This window comes from Callospermophilus lateralis, chromosome 10 (genome assembly GCF_048772815.1).
Source record: "Callospermophilus lateralis isolate mCalLat2 chromosome 10, mCalLat2.hap1, whole genome shotgun sequence".
NCBI classification, from domain to species: Eukaryota; Metazoa; Chordata; class Mammalia; order Rodentia; family Sciuridae; genus Callospermophilus; species Callospermophilus lateralis.
The window spans coordinates 42,661,699-42,681,610 of NC_135314.1; the positions used below are offsets into that span (position 1 = coordinate 42,661,699).

General features: G+C 41.0%; 1 protein-coding gene across 1 annotated transcript; it reads left to right on the forward strand.

The window, feature by feature from the left end:
• Positions 1-143: 143 nt before the first annotated feature.
• LOC143408552 (nmrA-like family domain-containing protein 1) lies at positions 144-19,698 on the forward strand. The gene is made up of 5 exons (XM_076868394.2): positions 144-242; positions 10,610-10,848; positions 13,195-13,444; positions 14,482-14,672; positions 18,863-19,698. Exons 1-5 carry the CDS (start codon positions 203-205, stop codon positions 19,040-19,042), a joined length of 900 nt encoding a protein of 299 aa, XP_076724509.2. The 5' UTR covers positions 144-202; the 3' UTR covers positions 19,043-19,698.
• The last annotated feature ends 214 nt before the right edge of the window (positions 19,699-19,912 follow it).

The window sequence follows — 19,912 nt, forward strand, 5'->3', positions numbered from 1 at the left end:
TACAAAACCAATGTGCTCTAATTGAAAAGACAGGGGCTTGGAAAAAATTGCAGTGTCAGAGTGGGGTGTAACAGGAAAAGGAGGAGCAACAGAAGGGGTGTGGCAATTAGCTGTGGTCTAAATTCTCACACAAGAAACAAAACTGTGTGTGCTCCGGAAGAAAGTTCTGCTACTCCATCAGTTCTTTTCTTTGCCCAGGAACATGGCCAACAGGAAAGTAATTGCAGTGTTCGGAGCAACAGGTAAAAAAAAACAGTTCCTCTGTTTAAGTGCATGCTGATTTTGCTCAATCTCTCTGAATTTAACTTCAGAGCCTACAAGTGTGGGCTGAACAATGAGCCTTTGGAGAAAATTAAGAAAGACATCCTATTGCTTGTGCTGTTGTGTATGTGTGTGTGTGTGTGTGTGTGTGTAACTGGGGATTGAACCTAGGGCATTGCTCCTTGTTTTGTGTTTTTGATGTGGAGGGGGCAGATTGATTTAACTTGATTTGTAAAGCATGACTTCTGTGGGACAATGGCAACTGACATAGTCTCCAGATGACAAATGACATCTTCTCCATCTGGGGCTATCCTCTGGAATTCTTTCTCCACTCACTTCCTGATAAATAGCCTGTGTGAGAGGCCTGTGGGTGTGTAGACCAATACTCCATGGGTTCTGAAAGGGTAGAGCTGTTGGGAGCATGCCAGAAGCTTGATGCCAGAAAGCTCAGTTCTTATCTTCGTTGCCTAACCAATAATGAGGACAAGGATTTGAGAAAAAGCAAAAAGTTTTATTGATTTGCAAGCAAAGGAGAAACATGGAACTCCTGTCCCAGAGGCTGTGATTCTCTCTGCCAAGGGGAATGCAGGGCTTTTAAAAGAGGGATACAAGGGCTGGGATTCAAATATTATCAGTACATATAATTAATTAGAGTCCATCGGGTGTCCTTAAGAGAGCCATTCCTCTAGCTTCCAGGCCTAGCATTTCTTTATTCTTGTGGGCAGTGATGTTCTTCTGGGTAGTAAAGAATGTGGTAGCTTTTCTGGGACAGGAAAAATGTTAGTTTTGTTTCCCCTACATTTAGGGAGGAAAAGAGGGTGAAGAAGAAGAAAATTATTATATCAGGGCTAGGAATGTAGCTCAGTGGTAGAGTACTTACCTGGCGTGTGCAAGGACCAGGGTCCAATCCTCAGCACAAAAAAAAAAAAAAAAAAAAAAAAAATCAGTTTTAAAATAAGTCACCTAAGGTCAAGTGGCAAGGTTTGCATTCAAAGCATAAAGTGGAACCCTGTTGCATACATGAGGGACCTCTCTCACCTGGGATGATATTGAATTAGCCTCCCTAATCCTATTCTGGTTTCCCTTAAAGTCTGTTCCCTAAAGGAGTCATCTTTGCAAAAATGTTAATCAAACCAGATAATTCCCCTTCTGTTCTCATTTTAGCCTCCTGATGATCCATTCAAAACCCTTGGATAATGCATGTCCTGTCTCTGCTCAAAAATCTCCCATCACCTGCTGCCTCTCTCCAAGGAAAATGCATTCCTGCTAATGGCATGCAATACCCACATCAGTGGGCTTCCTATTCCTCTATCCTCCTCCTTTTGCTCCAGTTACTCTGGTTTTCTTGCTGTTCCTCAAGGTGCTCCCACCTCAGAGCCTTTGTGCTGGCTGCTCCCTCACTGAAGATGATCTTCCCCAGGTACCCACACTGTTTTTTCCTCCCATCATTCAAAGTCCCATCAATGTCACTTTTTGCAGCCAGGTGCAGTGGCACATGTCTGTAATCCCAGTGACTCAGGAGACTGAGGCAGGAGGATTACAAGTTTGAGGCCAGCCTTGGCAATTTAGGGCTGGAGATCTAGCTCAGGGTTAGGTCTCCCTTGGGTTCAATTCTCAATTCCACAGAGGGGAATAAAAGATGTCACTGTGAGGAGTTTCCAGACTTTCATTTTAAAAGTTACAATGCTGTTCCCATCTGGTCACCATCTGGTTCCCTTCCCTGCATGATTTATTCTATTACTATCTGCCTCTCCACACTAGAAAACAAGGTCAATGTGGACAGAGATTTTTGTCTGGAGGAGGGCAAGCACTAAAGCAGAGAGAAAGGTGAAATAGGTCCTCAAAACCAACAGCCAGGGTGGGGCCCACTGGCAAACACCAGTAATCTCAGCTACATGGGAGGCCAAGCAGGAGGATTTCAAGTTCAAGGCCATCTTCAGCAGTTTAGCAAAACCCTGTCTCAAAAAAGAGACACATACTGGGCTGGGGTTGAGGCTCAGTGGTAGAATGCTTACCTAGCATGCATAAGACACTGGATTCAATTCTTGGCACTGTATATAAATAAACAAAATAAAGGTCCAAAAAACAAATAAAATTTAAAAACACCAACTTTGTGGAGGCCACAGTTTTTGTTGTTTGTTTGTTTTGTGGTGCTGGGGATTGAACCCAGGGCCTTGTGCATGTGAAGCAAGCACTCTAGCAACTGAGCTATAACCCCAGCCCCTTGAAGCCACAGTTATTTAAAAAGAGAGAGAGAGAGAGAGAGAGAGAGAGAGAGAGAGAGAGAGAGAGAGAGAGAGAGACATAAAGAAAACTAACAAAAAAGCCCCAGCAGTCAGGCAAGTTATTGATGTTAAAAGGAACAAGAACAAAAGGCAAGGGGTTGGAGTTGTGACTCAGCTGTATAGCACTTGCCTAGCACGTTCGAGGCTCTGAGTTTGATCCTCAGTACCATATAAAAATAAATAAAATGAAGGTATTGTGTCCTACTACAACTTAAAAAAAAATAAAATAAAAGGCAAGAAGTTGGGAGAATAACTGTATTAGACTTTCCAGTGATGGCAAAGATTTCCATCTTTCTTGAAAGAGAAACCATTGAATTCTGAGCAGAGTAATGATATGAGTTCAGTATTGAAAGGATCATTTGAGCTTCTGTTTTGTGAAGAGACTATAGGGAGCAAATGCAGGAGCAGAGAGACCTGCTAGGAGGTTGTTCTCATAAACCAGGCAAGATGACAGTGGCTTAGAACACAAGCAGTCATGGGGTAGTGGGGAGTGGTTGGAATCTGGACAGGTTTGGATATAACAAATGTCAAGAATAAGAAAGAGGAATGGAGGATATCTTCAAACTTTTCTGGCTTGAGCAACTAGAAGAAGAAAACTGAGATTTACTTAAGTGTGGAAGACAGCAGGGAGGTGCATTTCAAGGAAATCCAGCAGCTCAGTTTTAGTGTCCTTAAACTTGTTCAAACAGGCTTGTTTGCACAGGCAGTTGGCTAAGGTCCTTGGGATTGGCTACTAAAGGAATCAGGTTAGATGTATCAGAATTGAAGTTTGATTCCTAGTTAGTGAAGGAATGGGCTGCTTACCTTCTAACCCAGTTCTTGTCCTTAGTTTTAAATTCTGGACTCTGGGTGTGTTTATATATTTGAGGTTGCTAGATTTTGGAGATAAAAAACATAAGATACCCAGTCAAGCTTGAATTTTAGATAAACAATGAATCAATTTTTTTATAAAGAATATCCAAATATTGCATGAGACATACACTGAATTTCTTTACTGTTGATTTGAAATTCAAATTTAACTGAGTGTTCTGCATTTTATCTGCTAACCCTAGTGTCAAGCCTTTCTGTGACTTGAGAGTGGCTAGGTTCAGGCACAGTGGCGGCTGCTGTTGCTGGTTTCTAGAAGATTAGGAACTCCCAAAGCTTTGGTGCAGATTTAGGAAGTCTGTTCTATACTTGTTCCTAATCAAGGGCTCTGCCCAAACCTGTGATAAAAAGCATTCCTTCAAGGTGCCAGGCCCTGAGCTACGCTTGTTTCACTAATAAAAACTCCCCTTGGGAATTACTGGCTTCACCTTATGGATAAGGATAAATGTATCCAAGTTGGTAAAAGCCTTCCAGTCAAACCCCACTGGTTTGATCTTTTCTGCCACTTAGTTTATATGTTACCTTAGGCAAGTTACTTAATTTCTCTGAACCTTAACTTTCTATTTATAAACTGGCAATTGTCATGCATTTTTTTTTATTGTTGTTGGTTAATGGGGATTGAATACAGGGGTGCTTTATCATTGAGCTACAATCCCAACCCTTTTAAAAATTTTAAATTTTGAGACAGGGTCTTGCTAAATTGCTTAGGACCTCACTAAGTTGCTGAGGCTGGTCTCAAACTTGAGATTCTCTTGCTTCAGCCTCCCAAGTCTCTGGGATTATAGATGTGCCTCACCACATCCAATAGAAATTGTAATTCTGTCTTAAAGGCTCACTGCGAGAATTGAGATGAAGTGTGTTAAGTGATCTGTCCAATGCCCATTATTTGCTAAGAACTCAAAACCAAAACAAACTTAGGATCTATCCATCTCTAAAACATGTATTTGAAAAATAATATCTTTCTGTGTTCTCTGAAGATCAAATGGAAATGACATTTAAGGGAAAAAGTTGAAGAACCCATTTAATGTACATAAAGCCCCTTGGGACAGGCCTTGGGACTTGTGCAAAAGAAAAAATAATAAATAAATGAGGGATGGGGCTGTAGCTCAGTGGCAGAGTGCTTGCCTCACATGTGCGAGGCACTGGGCTCAATCCTCAGCACCACATAAAAATAAACAAGTAAAATAAAGGCATGCTGTCCATCTACAACTATAAAAAATTTAAAAATAAATGAAAGAAGAGAAGTCCTCTTTCAAAAGGAGGTAGCACAGGCTGGGGAAGCTGGGGAACCTGAAGGGCCTGCTCTCCCTTACCTGGGCTCTCATCTCAATCACTTCCTTTTCCTTTTTCTTTTCTTTCTTTCTTTTTCTTTTCCTTTCTTTTCTTTTTTCTTTTTTTGGTGATGGTACTGGGATTGTATTCAGGGGCATTCTGCCTCTGAGTTACAACCCCAGTCGTCCTTTTTAAATTTTTTTATTTTTTTAATTTTGAGACAATGCCTCACTAAGTTGCCAAGGCTGGCCTCAAACTTATCATCCTCCTGCCTCAGCATCTTGAGTGGCTGTGATTACAGGCATGTGTCACCATACCTGGCCATCTCAGATACTTTCTGCCAAAGTAAGGGATATATGTTTGTACTCAAATATCTGGAAGCTCCCCATTTTGCAGACGTGGAACATTCTTACCATACTCAGCACAGGTGTTAAACCTATAGCATATGCACTTGAACATCACACTCTTAGCAGTATCTCTAGTGTCTGCCAGCCAAACACTACTCTCAACATGAAATCATCTGGGAAGGAACTGGATTCAACAGGCCACAATCCAAAACAAGCAAGTGGGACATGGAACAATTTTGTCTGACAGGCATTTGTACTGTGGAGGCAGCTTTTTCAGACCAACAATATTATTGGTATATTCTGTTGGGTTAGAGAATGGGGTCAAGTGGATGAATTTCTCTCACATTTTGCTTATTGAAACATGAAGGTATGAGTGGTTAGGAGAGCCTTGCTCCAGCTCTTCTTATTTTTACCTGTTGGTCTATCTTATTAGCTTCTCCATCTCATGCTGGTCCAGGCAGGACTGCCCACCACCAAAGCTGAGCATTGAGAGGATAGAGGTTTCAATCTTCCCACTAGATTCATTCATTTAGTGAGTGGTATTGAGACCTTATGATGGACCAGTCTCAGCACTTAGCTGGGAAGCAGGGATAAAGAATGAACAGTTTGGGGGCTGGGGTTATGGCTCAGTGGTAGAGTGTTTACCTAGCAGTGGTAAGGCACTGGGTTCTATCCTTAGCACCACATAAAAATAAAGTAAAGGCATTGTATCCATCTATAACTAAAAAATATTTTTTAAAAAAGAATGAACAGTTTTTATCATCAAGGATAGCCTGGTTTAGTAGGAGGGATGTAAGGAAAAAATTATACTGGTCAATGTTATGAGCTGATTTGTGTCATTCTCTCCCTCTGAATTCATATGATGGAATCCTAACCCCCGATACTTCAGAATGTGACTGCATTTGGAGAAAAGAACCCTTAAAGAGATAATAAAGTGAGACCATTAGGGTAGAGTCTAATCCAGTCTGACTGGTATTCTTGTAAGATGAGAAAATTTGGGCCCAGATATCAGGAATACTTATGGAAAGAAAAGACCATGTGAGGATCAGTGACAGTCATCTACCAGTCAAGGAGAGAGGGCTCAGGAGAAACCAACTGGGATTAAACCTTGATCTTCGACTGCTGCCCTTCATAACTGTGAGAAATTTCTGTTATTTATGCCACCCAGCCCATTATGGCAGCCCTAGAAAACTAACAAATATTTTTATTAAAATTTAATGGAAAGGGGCTGGAGATGTGGCTCAAGCGGTAGCATGCTCACCTGGCATGCGTGCGGCCCCGGGTTCGATCCTCAGCACCACATACAAACAAAGATGTTGTGTCCGCCGAAAAACTAAAAAATAAATATTAAAAAATTCTCTCTCTCTCTCTTAAAAAAATTTAATGGAAGTTCAGTGGATGGATGGATAAAAAAATGTGGCATTTATACCGCTGAGCCACAACCCCAGTCCCTGAAGTATATATATTTTACCACTGAGTTAAACCCCTAATTTTTATTCATACTTGAGCCAAATGTACACTACTTTACTTCTTACACAATTTGTTTTCTCTTAAATTAATTGCCGTTATTTCTATTTGCTTAATTTTCTTTACATGTACCATTTTTCTCTTATTTCTTTAAAACTGGAAGATTTCTCTGAAAATGATCAAGCACATCATTAATCTGTTGGTTCTGTTTCTCCCAGCAACACTGTGGAGATCTCCTTCCTTAAGTGCTCATTTTTCTGTTTCGGTCTTTCTGTCTTCCTGTCTTCCTTTCTTCATTATTCTAATAATTCTCTTTTTCTTTCTCCTGAGTTTGGTTACTGGATACTTTTTTCTTTCTCAGTATTGGGAACTGAACTCAGAGTCTCCTACATGATGGGCAAGTGCTCTATCACCAAGCCAAACCCCTAGCCTTCTTGGTTTCTTCAGCTTGCTTTACTTTCTCATCTTGGGCAATCTCTGGCAACTTACATACCTTATAAAGAGTGCATGGGAGGGCTGGGGTTATAGCTTAGTGGTAGAGTGCTTGCCTAGCACGGGGTTCCATCCTCAGTACCACATAAAAATAAATAAAGGTATTGTGTCCATCTACAATTAAAAAATTTTTTTGAAATGCATGGGAGTTAAAAATTTGAGGATGTGTCTGAAAATGTCTTCATATAAAATTTTTAGAATTGATCTTTTGTCTAGGCTTAGAATTCTAGATTGGAATTTATTTTCCCCCCTGAATAGCCTTGCTTCATTGCGTTCGACATTGTAAGGAATGTACCGCGATCCCCTGACCCACCCCATGGCTCCTGCTCTCTCAGTCCCACACTACCACTGCTGCTGATGGTCTGGTGTTTGAGAGCTGATCTCCAGAGCTCACCATTGGCTCATGTAAAACACAAGAAAGGAGTCAAGACTGAGAACACCATTTTATTCATTAGAAGGTTGTGGGGCAGTTTAAGATTAACCGCACACTCTATCCACTAAGTAACTAAAGAAAGCTTATTGTGAACCACAGATTCCAAATCAGATTCACATTTGACAGGGATCCATGAAACAGACACTCCAGAACTTTGTTCTTATGATGTTAATTAGAAAACTGCAATTTGGTTCTATCACCTCCTGACTACTCCAGTAAAAAAATTCTCTCTTCTTTCATTTTCCTCTTTCCCATTCCTCTATTGGTACATGAAGGATTGGTATATGTGCACAAGCCTATTGTGCACCTATTACCTGCCTGCTACTGGGTAATCCTCAGAGTTGCTTTACCATTGAGCTATATCCCCAGTCTGTAATTTTTTTTTTTTTTAAACCAGTCTTGCTAAATTGCCCAGGCTGGCCTTGAACTTGAGATTTTCTTGCCTCAGCCTCCAGAGTCACTGGGATACAAGCATGCACCACATCTGCCAGCATGTGTGTGTAAAATATATGTATTCCAAGTAGCCAGTGGTATGGGTTGTTTGTTGACTGTGCTGGAAATGAAACCCAGGGCCTTGGGAATGCTAGGCAAGCACTCTATCACTGAGCTTCGTCCCCAGGCTTGCCAGTGGTATGTGTTGGTCAACATCAAATGCAGATGACAAAGGGAAAATATCAGTACTGTGAAAATACCTTTTTGCCCATAGTGCCATGATCATTCAGCACTCATCTTTATAATCCAGTAAGTTATTTTGTTCTTATTGTTTTAATAACATAAAAACTACTCATATACCTTGTTCTACTGGAGAATTTTAATTCCTTTCACTTCTCATGTAAAACCAAGAATGATTTTATAACTTTTGTATGTAACTGTTACTTGTAGGACAATCTGTCATTAAGTAGGAATAAATTACTCTAAAAAAGAATCCAAGTTAGTTTTCCCTTCAATTTAATCATGTTGTTGTTTCAGTAAACTTGTTTAAAACAAACAAATCCGGAAATCTGATGCTATTTTTATCCCATGTTTTAGAGTTGATTTTCCTTTCCCCAGAAATCAACATCTTTTTATCTCCAGGGTTCTGAAATTTCACATTAAGGGATAGAGATGTAGGTCAGCGGTAGAGAACTTGCCCAGCATGTGTGAAACCCTGGGTTCAATTTCCAGTACCGTGAAATAGAAGAGTAAATAAAAATATGAACCAGAAATCTCATTGTAATGGGGACGTTGTCATTGTATTTGGCCCTCACTGACCCCTCAATTTGGGAGCTCAGCCCATCTCCTTGGACTCTGAGATATTATCTCTGATTAATTATCAAATAATTATCAAATAAATTCCGCACTTCCATTTTCTCTATTATCTCATTTTGGAATTCCCTTGGCTTGATCTTCTAATTATTTTCTCTCTCTTATTTTCTATTTCTTTGTTTATTTCTTCTAATCCTTGTAGAGTTCCCAGACTTTTTCTATTAAAATTTTATTTCTGCTCTAATATTTTAAATTCCTTCATCTTGTGAATGCTTTTTCTCTTTGCCTTTTTTTCCCTATTAATCCTTTCCCCCTTTTGCAGATGTAGTGTTTGGAATGCAAAATCAACCTTGGAGAATAGTAATTATTTTTATTTTTCCCCCCTATGCTTTGCACTGTTTCCTTTTATCAGTTTGCTTATTTTGGTTTTGCCTTTAATGTGGAGGCTTTCCTTACACATTTGGTGAACTTTATGGTATCTGTTCATACTTACCACTAAGCCACTAAGCAATTTGCTACTTTCATTGATTGAAGCTCTTGGTGCAAAGGGAGAGCACATGAATGGTAGACCTTATTTTAGGGTTATCAAGCATGTATCAACTGGCATCTCATAAGAGACAGATGCCACATATTCAGAGAAATTGCAAAAAATTAATAAAGTTTTACAGGGAAGAGAACAATAAGGAGTATGTAAGCAACAGAAGGAGGGAGAAAAGGATAAAAGAGATGACCAGAACCTGAGACAATAGTGATATGAAGATGGTCAGCTTTACCTTGCCCTTGGGTCTTCTGCTGACCCTTCCCATTGCTCAGACCCAACATGAGGGCAAGAGAATCTATTGATGGAGTCTATCCAGGTGAGCCTCCCAGGGCACTAAGCAGGATGGAGAAAGTCAATGTAGATTTAAAAACACAAAAATCATCTAGGACAGATCTGGCCAATCTGATGGAGAAACTCGAATCTCAGAAACCCAGCACAGTACCTGGCATATATCAGAGGGCTTTCAATAAGCATGTCCAGAGTAGATCAGCTAGACAAGTGACGATCATATGATCATATTGTGATTGGTCTTGAATGTGATAAAAAGAAACGTGCAGGGCTGGGGATGTGGCTCAAGCGGTAGCGCGCTCGCCTGGCATGCGTGGGGCCCGGGTTCGATCCTCAGCACCACATACAAACAAAGATGTTGTGTACGCCGAGACTAAAAAATAAATATTAAAAAAAAATTCTCTCTCTCTCTCCCTCTCTCTCTCACTCTCTCTTTAAAAAAAAAGAAAAGAAACGTGCAAGTTTTCAAAATGTTTACAAAATATAGACTAAGCTAATCATATAGCTTAGTGGAAGAGCTTGCTTAGCATGTGCAAGGCCCTGCATTTGATACCTAGCCCTCCTGAAAAAAAAAAAAGTGTGCATACTAAGAAGCTTTTTTTTTTTTTGAAATAAAATTGTCTGAAGAACCCCCATATAAAATCTATAACTGAATTATATTATAATTGCCCTTGTTGATTCTGGGATAGAGAGGCAAGCACCCTGTTCACCTGGACTTCTTGTTGCCTCAAGCCTTTCCCAATCCTGTTCTCCCCTTGGCTTCTGCAAAGGCACCTCTGAAGTGCTCAAAGAAACTCAGATGGGGGCTGGGGCTGGGGCTCAGCGGCAGAGCTCAGCGCCTGCCTCGCACATGTGAGGCACTGGGTTCGATCCTCAGCACCATATAAAAATAAATAAACAAAATAAAGATATCACATTCATCTATCACTAAAAAAATATTTAAAAAGAAAGAAAGATACTCAGTTGGGAACTACTTGGGGATATCTCAAGTATCATGTGGGTCCCCAAAGTAGGTTCTACAGCAAGTCTACACTGAGCAATGAAACTTCCTTACTATTCCTGAACATTCTTCCTGATCTTTCCTGTATTTCCTCTTCCCCTGACTCTACAGGATCTCAGGGTGGCTCTGTGGCCAAGGTCCTTTTGGAGAGCAAACATTTTGCAGTGAGAGCACTGACGAGGGATGTGACTCGACCAAATGCCCTAGCGCTCCAGAACCTTGGTGCTGAGGTGGTAAAAGGTGACCTGAATGACAAAGCGTCAGTGGAAGCTGCCTTAAAAGGAGCCTATGGGGCCTTTGTGGTGACCAACTTCTGGGAGCATTTCAGCAAAGACAAGGAAGTGTGTCAGGTGGGAACCAAACTCTTTCTTCTTTCCCCTTTGAGCCTTTTCCCTTTCCCTCCCTACCTATTTCTGTCCTCCCTGGCAGGGAGAAGGACTTCAGTCTGGGCAAAATTATAAGCTTCACTCTACAACATCCCTCTGACATTTATGGAATACATGTACTTTAGGTACTTGCTCAGGGAGTCTTTGATTTTGAAATTAATGTTATGTGCACTTAGGTGAGATCTTATATATTTGAGAGTGACTTTAATATAGTCAGTCATTTGATTCCCTGCTTCTCACCATTTGTTTCTAGATGGCATGTGGGGTGACAGCAAGTTTCCCCACGTAACTTCCACTCGGAGAGCCAAACGGGGAGAATAAAGTATAAAAGAGCATATTTACACTTCAGGCAGAGAATTGGGGATGAATTAGCAATGGACATGTAAAAAAGAGACTAGCAAGCAAATAATACCACAATAGTAACTTCAGGAAAAAGAGTGTGTAGAAATAGTAAGGATAGAGATGATCCCAAGGCTCCGCTTAGCTGTGTGTAAGCATGGCACATTGATCTGCCATAAACTTTTTATTGGGATGATGAAATAAAGGGAATTGTGTAGATGTATGATGTTGGTAGTGGAAAAGGACTGAGAGGGAGAACGCATCGTGGATATGCACTGAATTCTCATCTTAGTGGGAGTTTAGTGGGTATAGCAAACTGGAAAAACCCAATTAGTGGCGAAAACATGTTTTTTAGAAGTAAGGAGATAACTAAAAAGGATTGAAACAGTTACTTCTAGAGAGCAGTAATCAGCATGAGAGCATAGGAAAGTGTTTTTATATTATAAGATCTACCCCCTATGACAGTACTATTTGGGAATTTAAAACATGTATATGTATGAATTTGGGAGAAAAATGAAGATTAGATTTAAAGAATATGATGGATGGTATCAGCCACTTACAGATATGGCACAATTTTAAAGCTTAAGAGCAGGATGGAACTGTTTCAGGAATGTCTATTGAATTGATATTTATAGATAGCCTTTTATTTTTATCTATTTATACCAGCACATCTTTCAGTGTTAAAATCTGGAGGGGTTTATTTTAAGAGTTCTGGGTTCTAATGCTGGTATTCACTCTCTATGGAACCTGGAGGTAGAAGTCATTTCTCTGCTTCGCTTTCTTCTATCTGCTAAACCAAATTATGTCTTCTCTGCCTGCTGTATGAGGAATATGAAACAGTGAAAAGAAGAAAAGGAAAACAGAAAGGGGTGGGGAAGGAGGGAGAGCCATATGAAGGTACTTTGGAACTAAAAACAAAGAAGAGAATATAATACATTTGTGTTGGTGTGTATGTATGTGCCCATCTCTCATACCGTAATATCCAAATGATGTGCATATATAATCCATTATCAGAAAAATTTATATAATGCTGGGTTTCTGTTTGCGACTAAAACACTCAGGGGTTGCTTCAGTTGAACTGGGCTGACTGAGCTGCGAGAAATAACCACACAAGAGACAGATATACTTTTTTCATTTCGGGTCTCTGTGATGGCTCCTCTGACCTTAAGGGTCCACAGGAAGAGAGATAGAGAGAGCATGCGCTGACCCCTTTTATTGAGGAGAAGCTATTCAAATAAGGCAAGGGGTCAGGTTTCAGGGGGCTGAGTCTATCTTCATGATGTCCACTGTCAGCAGGTTGACTCACATCTAGGTAAGCCACACCCAAGGGCACAATAAGAGAAGGGGACACACACAAGGCACTTCCATGGAACATTCTATCCTAAACAGGGCCAGGGGTAATATTACAAAGGAACAGGTGAGCATAGCTCCACCCATGGGTGCTGTAGCAAGACACCCCCATGCACGAGACACCGACCCTAGGACCTAGGAAGGGTGGGGAAAGCTCTGCCATTTCTGCGACTGAGCGCCTCAGCACCCAGCTGAGGAGTGTGACTCAGTCATGTGCAAGGTTGTTCTCCCACAATATAATATAACAGATGTGGAAATTGATCACAAAGATACTGAGGGCCCAGAGGAAGAGGGCGACTGTTCCTTGGCTATTATGTCTCAGCTTCATTCGGGTCCCTGGCATTCGCTTCTCTGCTGCCCTCCTCTCTTTCCTGTTCTACTCCCCCATTCCCTGGGTCTCTGCCCTTGCAGCCCCAGGGAGAGCAGGCTGAGGGTTCAGCATCTTGCAGGGGAGCCTCTGCTTGCCAATGCTGATGGCCCCTCACTTCATAACTGATGCAGAAATGTACTCTTCACAGTGAAGACAATAAGTACAGAGGGAGTGGAGGAGAACAAGCACCTTCCCTTTAGTCTATAGGCAGAAACAGTGGTCCACATAAAGGATTTACTATCTTCCCTCAGGGAAAGATGGTGGCAGATACTGCCAAGCACCTGGGGCTGAAGCACGTGGTATACAGCGGCCTGGAAAACGTGGAGCGGCTGAGTGGGGGCAAGTTGAAGGTGCCCCACTTCGATGGGAAGGGAGAGGTGGAGGAGTATTTCTGGTCCATTGGCGTTCCCATGACCAGCGTGCGCTTGGCAGCTTATTTTGAAAATTTTCTCACCACTTGGAAGCCTTCGAAAGCCCCTGATGGAGATTACTACACCTTAGGTAAATGGAAGGCTGCGGTGAAAGGTAACCAGACACCTGGTTGCCTTCCTCTCTCTCTATCCTTTCCTGCTCCTCTTCAGTGGACCCATCATTTAAGCACCTACTGTACTAAGAGGGATATTGAATTGTCCTAAATTTACTTGCAGCAGTTATACTATAGAGGGAAGAGAACTGGATCTGAGACCAGAAATAGAAAGGGTTGTTTTAGCATGCTGACCCTTCTTATGGAAGTAGTTAGTTCTGTGGCTTCAAGCTTCAGATTCCTCCTGTCTAATGGGAAAGTTGGACATGATGTCTGCTAAGGGCCCTTCTAGCTCATCCATCTGACCTTCTGTGACAACAGGGGAGGACCTGGATTTTATGGTCAGTATTAGAATCTCAAGGGACCAAGACTCCAGGATACAGCCTCCCAGGTCCTCCCTACATGGAATCAGTGGAGCCTATAATCTATAGATTAACTAGCTCTGGGTGAAGAGGTGATACCTTCATTTTCTCTTGGTACCTAGAGCCATCTGGGACCCACAAATCTGGAAAACCAGGCCTTGAGTACCGTGAATGTCATTCTCCACTACAGGAATAGCTAATTTTTACTAAGCAACCACTAGGTTGCAGTGTGGGCTGAGTGGGGCCAGCCTTGTTCCCCACCACCCAGCAGCATCCATTTTCAGGGCTAGTTGATTGAGCAGATGAGTTATTACACACTCTTTAGTGATCCTGACTTACATGGCTACTGTCCTGCTCAGTCTCGTTCTTTTTATAACAACCCTAGGAGAACTAACCTGGGATCCCACAAGAAAGATCTTAATTCCTTCCGAAGGCAGTGGCTTCAATGATCTCTGGCTAGGCTCTACATCTTAAATGCCACCTCTTAACATTGCCACATTGGGAAACAGAATCCAACACAAGGACCACTGGGGGACAGACCATGGCAACTGCCTTTCTACTCCTTTTGTTTAAGTGGTTCGCTTGGCTTGGTGGATCTACAAAGGAAGTGATAAAATGAACTATCTTTATTTTATTTTATTTTTTAAATCTAGCACTGCCCATGGGGGATGTACCAATGGATGGTATCTCTGTTGCTGATGTTGGAGCAGTTGTTTCTAGCATTTTTAATTCTCCAGAGGAGTTTATAGGCAAGGCTGTAGGCCTCAGTGCAGAAGCACTAACAATACAGCAATATGCTGATGTTCTCTCCAAGAGTCTGGGGAAAGAAGTTCGAGATGCAAAGGTGAGTTCTTAGGATGTATCAGTGTGATTATGAGGGGCCACCTTGGTTAACATACTATTAACTCACAAATTCACTAGACTTTCAGTGGATTTAGGCGGGGTTTAGCTTGGACTGTTGGAAGAAATTGAAGAGGACTGTGATCACATGAACCTATCTTCATTGGTTAATGTGGTTGAATCCTTCCCATAATGCCTTTATTTCTTTGACTCAAGATTAATCAGCTTGTTAAAGTAAAATTACTTTTGGGTGGAAGGAACTTAGAATCTAAAGACTGAGGTACAAATTTTTTCTCACACACCATCCTGACTCCTCTCCTCAGCTCTCACTACTAAATGCATCAGAAAAAGCTGATGGGGACCAGGCTCTTAGTCTCCCGCTCAGCCTCAATTTCCTCATTTTTTGAAGTCAAGTATCTACCTCAAAGTGCTCTTGTGAAATTAGGATATATTTAGGGCCTACCTTGGTGTTTGACATGTAGTAGGTTTGTATCAAGAACTTATTATGTACCAGGCTAAAAATGTTGCTGCACATAAAGAAAGTCACCATGAGCATCTCAAAGTGTAACACAGGTGCTTAATTGTGTTGTCCAGACTACTGGACAGAGGACAGTAGGAGAAGACTTCAGGAGAGAAGGGGGCTTCAAAAGAAATCCTTGCGGAGGTCAAGATTGTGTACAGGTAGAGGGTACTATAGGGCTGACATGGTTAAATTCTTCAATAAAGGTCAAGAAGCCAGTGGCTGATGGGGAAATTGACTAGTTCTAACTCTGCATGTCTGTGTGTAGAATCTCTGCACCTTACCCTCTCTCAGTCTCAGTTTCTGGGTGTTTAAAAATATTATTATACCTCCATTGTGGATTGTTGTGAGGATGGGGAACTGAGATGTTATGGCATGCACTTGACACTGGTTATGGTGCTTAGTAAACCCTCAGTAACTAAGGTGCTATAAATCATAGAGGAAGGATTGGTATATGGAGAGGACAGATCTTTTATAGCCAAGTGACAAGGATTGGTGATGTTGAGCACTACAGCTATTTCCCCAAGCAGGTTGTTGATAAGAGGAGAAAGAATGAGCTGTTTTGATGATACACTAAGACCATATGGCCCACAAAACTTAAATTATTTATATCCAGCCCTTAACAAAAAGGGTGTGGATCCCTATTCTAGGATGCTTCCTGAAGTTAGGGGTGGAAGCTTGGTTCTTGTTTACATAAGCAGCTCTTTTTTTTTTTTTAACATCTTTATTTATTTTTATTTTTTTTTAGAGAGAGAGAGAGAGAGAGAGAGAGAGAGAAAGAGAATTTTTTAATATTTATTTTTTAGTTATCGGCGTACACAACATCTCTGTTTGTATGTGGTGCTGAGGATCGAACCCGGGCCGCACGCATGCCAGGCGAGCGCGCTACCGCTTGAGCCACATCCCCAGCCCACATAAGCAGCTCTTGGTCCAGTGAATCTTGAGGGGATGTCTAGATTCCCAATTCAGCCTCAGGTATTGGGGTTTGAGGAGACTGAGACTGGTGAAAAATATTGTAGGTGTCAATCTAGCCACAAAATAACATCTGAGTATTTCATTGAAACCATATACAATTTCCTAGAGAAAAGTTATCCCCAAATCATGAAGGTCACTCACTCAACCATGGACTCACAGAAAGTCTGCTCAGTCTCTTGTCGCTGAGTGCAGATTGTCTTCCTGGTGATCCCTCTCCTGGAACATTTGCATTTGAGTCTTATATTCATTTTGTCTTGTGGGATTTGAACTTTTTAAGAAAGAAGGAAAGTGGGCTGGGGATATAGCTCAGGTGGTAGAGTGCTTGCTTAGCCTGCATAAGGCCCTGGGTTCAATCCCCAGCACCACAGGGGGGTGAGGGGGGAGGAGTAAAGGGGAAGGAGTGTGGGCATTCTATTCTTGGAACATTATGTTGTTTCCTAATTCAGCTAATGCTTCTCTGGCACCAAAAGTTCTAGGGCAGTAGAGGCACAGAGTTCTATGGAGTGGTTAATGCTGTTCTTAGTAACTAGTCTCACTTGAAGGCAACACCGTCTATGTGTGGACTGGGAAAATGCTTGGACATTATCATTTTTCTGGGGAAGGTACATGTGGCCACAAGGTGGCGATCCAGTCTTCCTGGTCTGACACCACTACACAACCTGTCCCAGCCCCTCCACCCACTCAAGTCTGGCCAAAGGAGGCTGTTGAGGTGTTTTGGTGAATGCAGGCTCCAGACCAAACTCCTACCAGAAGTTCTGGATTGGCTGAAACTATCTAACCCCCAGAGGAAACATGGTTGTCTTACAAAGTGAGACATAACAGAACAAATCTCAAAAGATTCTTCAAAAATCTACAGTAAAAAATTCCTTATTTTATTGAGGCATGTTAGTCGTCAGAGTTACAGCAGAAGAAAATGACTTGAGGTGACAGATTTTAAGCCATCTCCCATCTTTCTTTTTTTTTTTTTTTTAAGAGAGAGGAGGAGAGAGAGGGAGAGAGAGAGAGAGAGAGAGAGAGAATTTTAATATTTATTGTTTTTTTTAGTTATCGGCGTACACAACATCTTTGTTTGTATGTGGTGCTGAGGATCGAACCCGGGCCACATGCATGCCAGGCGAGCGTGCTACCGCTTGAGCCACATCCCCAGCGCATCTCCCATATTTCTTACATAGAGTCTTCTTTTTCAAAGTTTTTAGTTTTTTTCTGATTTCTAAAATAATGAATTCTTATTGTAAAAAAATTTCGGAAATTATGAAAAAGAATATAAAAATTGCACACAGTTAAATTTCTCAGAGATAGTTACTATTCAGATTTGGTTGATTTTCTTCCTATGTTTTCCAGTATATATAATAAGTATATGCACATATACTTAATAAAATTAAAATAACATTGAGTGTGCCATTTTATAACTGGCCTTTGAACTTGACATTATATTAAGAACATTTTTCTATTTTGCTAAATTCCTTCAAAACATATTTTAATATTCTTAGAGTAGATATACCATAATGTATTCTACTATTCTTTTATTGCTGGACATGTAGGTTGTTCTTGAATTTTCATTATTGTAAGTGGCATGTGATAATCATGGTTTTACATAAGTTGTTTATGTCTGTCACATTTTAATATTTTTTATTTAACTTTATTATTTGGTACTGGAGATTGAATCCAGGCATGCTTGAGCTATATTCCCAGTTCTTTAAATTTTTTCTTTAATTTATATTTTGAGACAAGGTTTTTGCTAATTTGCTCAGGGCCTCACTGTGTTGCTGAGGCTGGCCTCAAACTTGCGATCTTCCTGCCTCAGACTCCTGAGTTGCTGGGATTATGGGTGTGCGCCAGGCTTGTCAAATATTTTTAAGGTCAAAGTTCATCTCTGGAGTCTAAAGACAGATCACACTGGATCAGATAGTTAGAAGTGAGCTTTGCTTATTCAGTGGGAGCAATTATTGATCTAGTTAGTGTCAGAAAGGATTGGAGAAATGAATTTCACAGAAGGCAGTTCAGGAGATATGGGATGGGCTCTACTTCTATTCAGGCCTGTCTGGTTCTGGCAGAGGCTATGATGATTGAAGGAAAAATGCAAATGTCTAACCAAGAAGGGAGAAAAGATGAATGGGACATCAGCCATCTTTAAGGAGAAAGCAGGTTCAGCATTGGGGACCTTGACTTTTACATGGAGTCCCAAGTGGGTGGAATATACCAGAGACCAGCTGGGGGAATCCCATGAGGAAATGCCAACAAAAGCACTATGAAGTGCCATTCAAGTGAAGGGTGGTATAGATATCTAGCACCTTAGCCAAGGTACTTGGGTCCTAAAACAACGTGGCTTTCATAATCCTTCAGCTTTTATATGGGTTATGGTCTATATACATCATGTAATATCACCAGCAGGGGCTGGGGCAGGAAATTGTAATCAAATATACCAATATCACTGTGGTAAAGTATTAGAATATTTCAAATAAATGGGATAATTAAAGACTATAAATAGTTTTTACATATTTCAGATCAGATTTATCACTAAATTAGTTCAGCAAAGTCAGTTTCTTGCCTAATTACATGTGAAACACATTTGAGTTTCTTGGATTTTGGAATTGAGCTAAAAAAATTGTGGACTTGGATCATCATTACGGTGAATATCATCTTTTTATCTTACTTTAATGGGTTATAACATTTTCTCCTTTTTTACTTGTTCTTAAAAGATCACCCCGGAAGCTTATGAAAAGTTGGGATTCCCTGCAGCAAAGGAATTGGCTGATATGTGTCTCTTTTATCAAATGAAGCCAGGCCGTGATGTCAAACTCACCCACCGTCTAAATCCCAAAGTCAGAAGCTTCAGCCAGTTTATTTCAGAGAACCTCGGAGCCCTTAAAGACTTATAGAAAAATCAGCTGTTCCGACAGGCTTCGACCTCACAGCCTCTGTAATCCTGTTCCTATCTGTAGCACAACATCCACATTTATTGAACAGATATGTTAGAATGCAGTTATATGCAGACCCCTTTAATCCTCTTTTTAGTAGGGAACATTGCTTTAGTGATTTGGCACAGTATTGGATTCACTTAGAATTTTACAGCTCGTGATTAAGGTGGTCCAACTATTTGGTTAAATGAAAGCCCTTTCTTTCTTCCTTCCCATTGGGAATGGAACCCAGTGCCTTGTGCATGTTCAGCATGCATTCTACCACTGAACTATCCCTCCTGCCCCCATATCACCTTCTGTAGCTTTCTCTTTCCAACAACCAAATCACCTCAAAAAGCTCTGGCCTGATGAACTTGGAACATCATGAATGGGAGGCCACTCAGCTTTCCCCTAGGGTGAGTGATCTCAAGTGTCAGTTCTGAAATTCCCCTAGGTGGCTCCACCTTCTCAAGTGTATCACAAAATTTTCTGTGAACTTTGAAGTAACTTGAATTTTTAAATCAACATCTTTGTAGAGAGTCTTCTGGGGAACATGGTGTTTCATGAACAAGCACAAGCTTTGGAAACTGAAATTCAGTGTTGCTTCAGGGTTGGGAGTTTATTCTCTGATTCACTCATTAAAGCCTCTATTGCATAATCACTCAATTGTTTATTCATTCATTTATCCTTCATTTATCCATCCCACAACAGTTTGTTTTTAAACCTCCAGAAATGGTGGGATGTTTGTGGACTTCTCTCCCAGCCTCTGTGTTTTCTTATTGGTGTTGTCTACTTGCCAAGGATGCTGTGGTTCCTTCCCAGTTCATGGTTGGGTTTGTGTCATGCCAGAAC

What these genes read in the sequence shown, in the direction of transcription:
- LOC143408552 (XM_076868394.2), top strand. Translation starts at nt 203, where the DNA reads ATGGCCAACAGGAAAGTAATTGCAGTGTTCGGAGCAACAG. An exon ending in TGCAGTGTTCGGAGCAACAG is followed by an intron (nt 243 to 10,609) that starts GTAAAAAAAAAC and finishes CTGACTCTACAG; the next exon opens with GATCTCAGGGTGGCTCTGTG. An exon ending in AAGAAGTTCGAGATGCAAAG is followed by an intron (nt 14,673 to 18,862) that starts GTGAGTTCTTAG and finishes TGTTCTTAAAAG; the next exon opens with ATCACCCCGGAAGCTTATGA.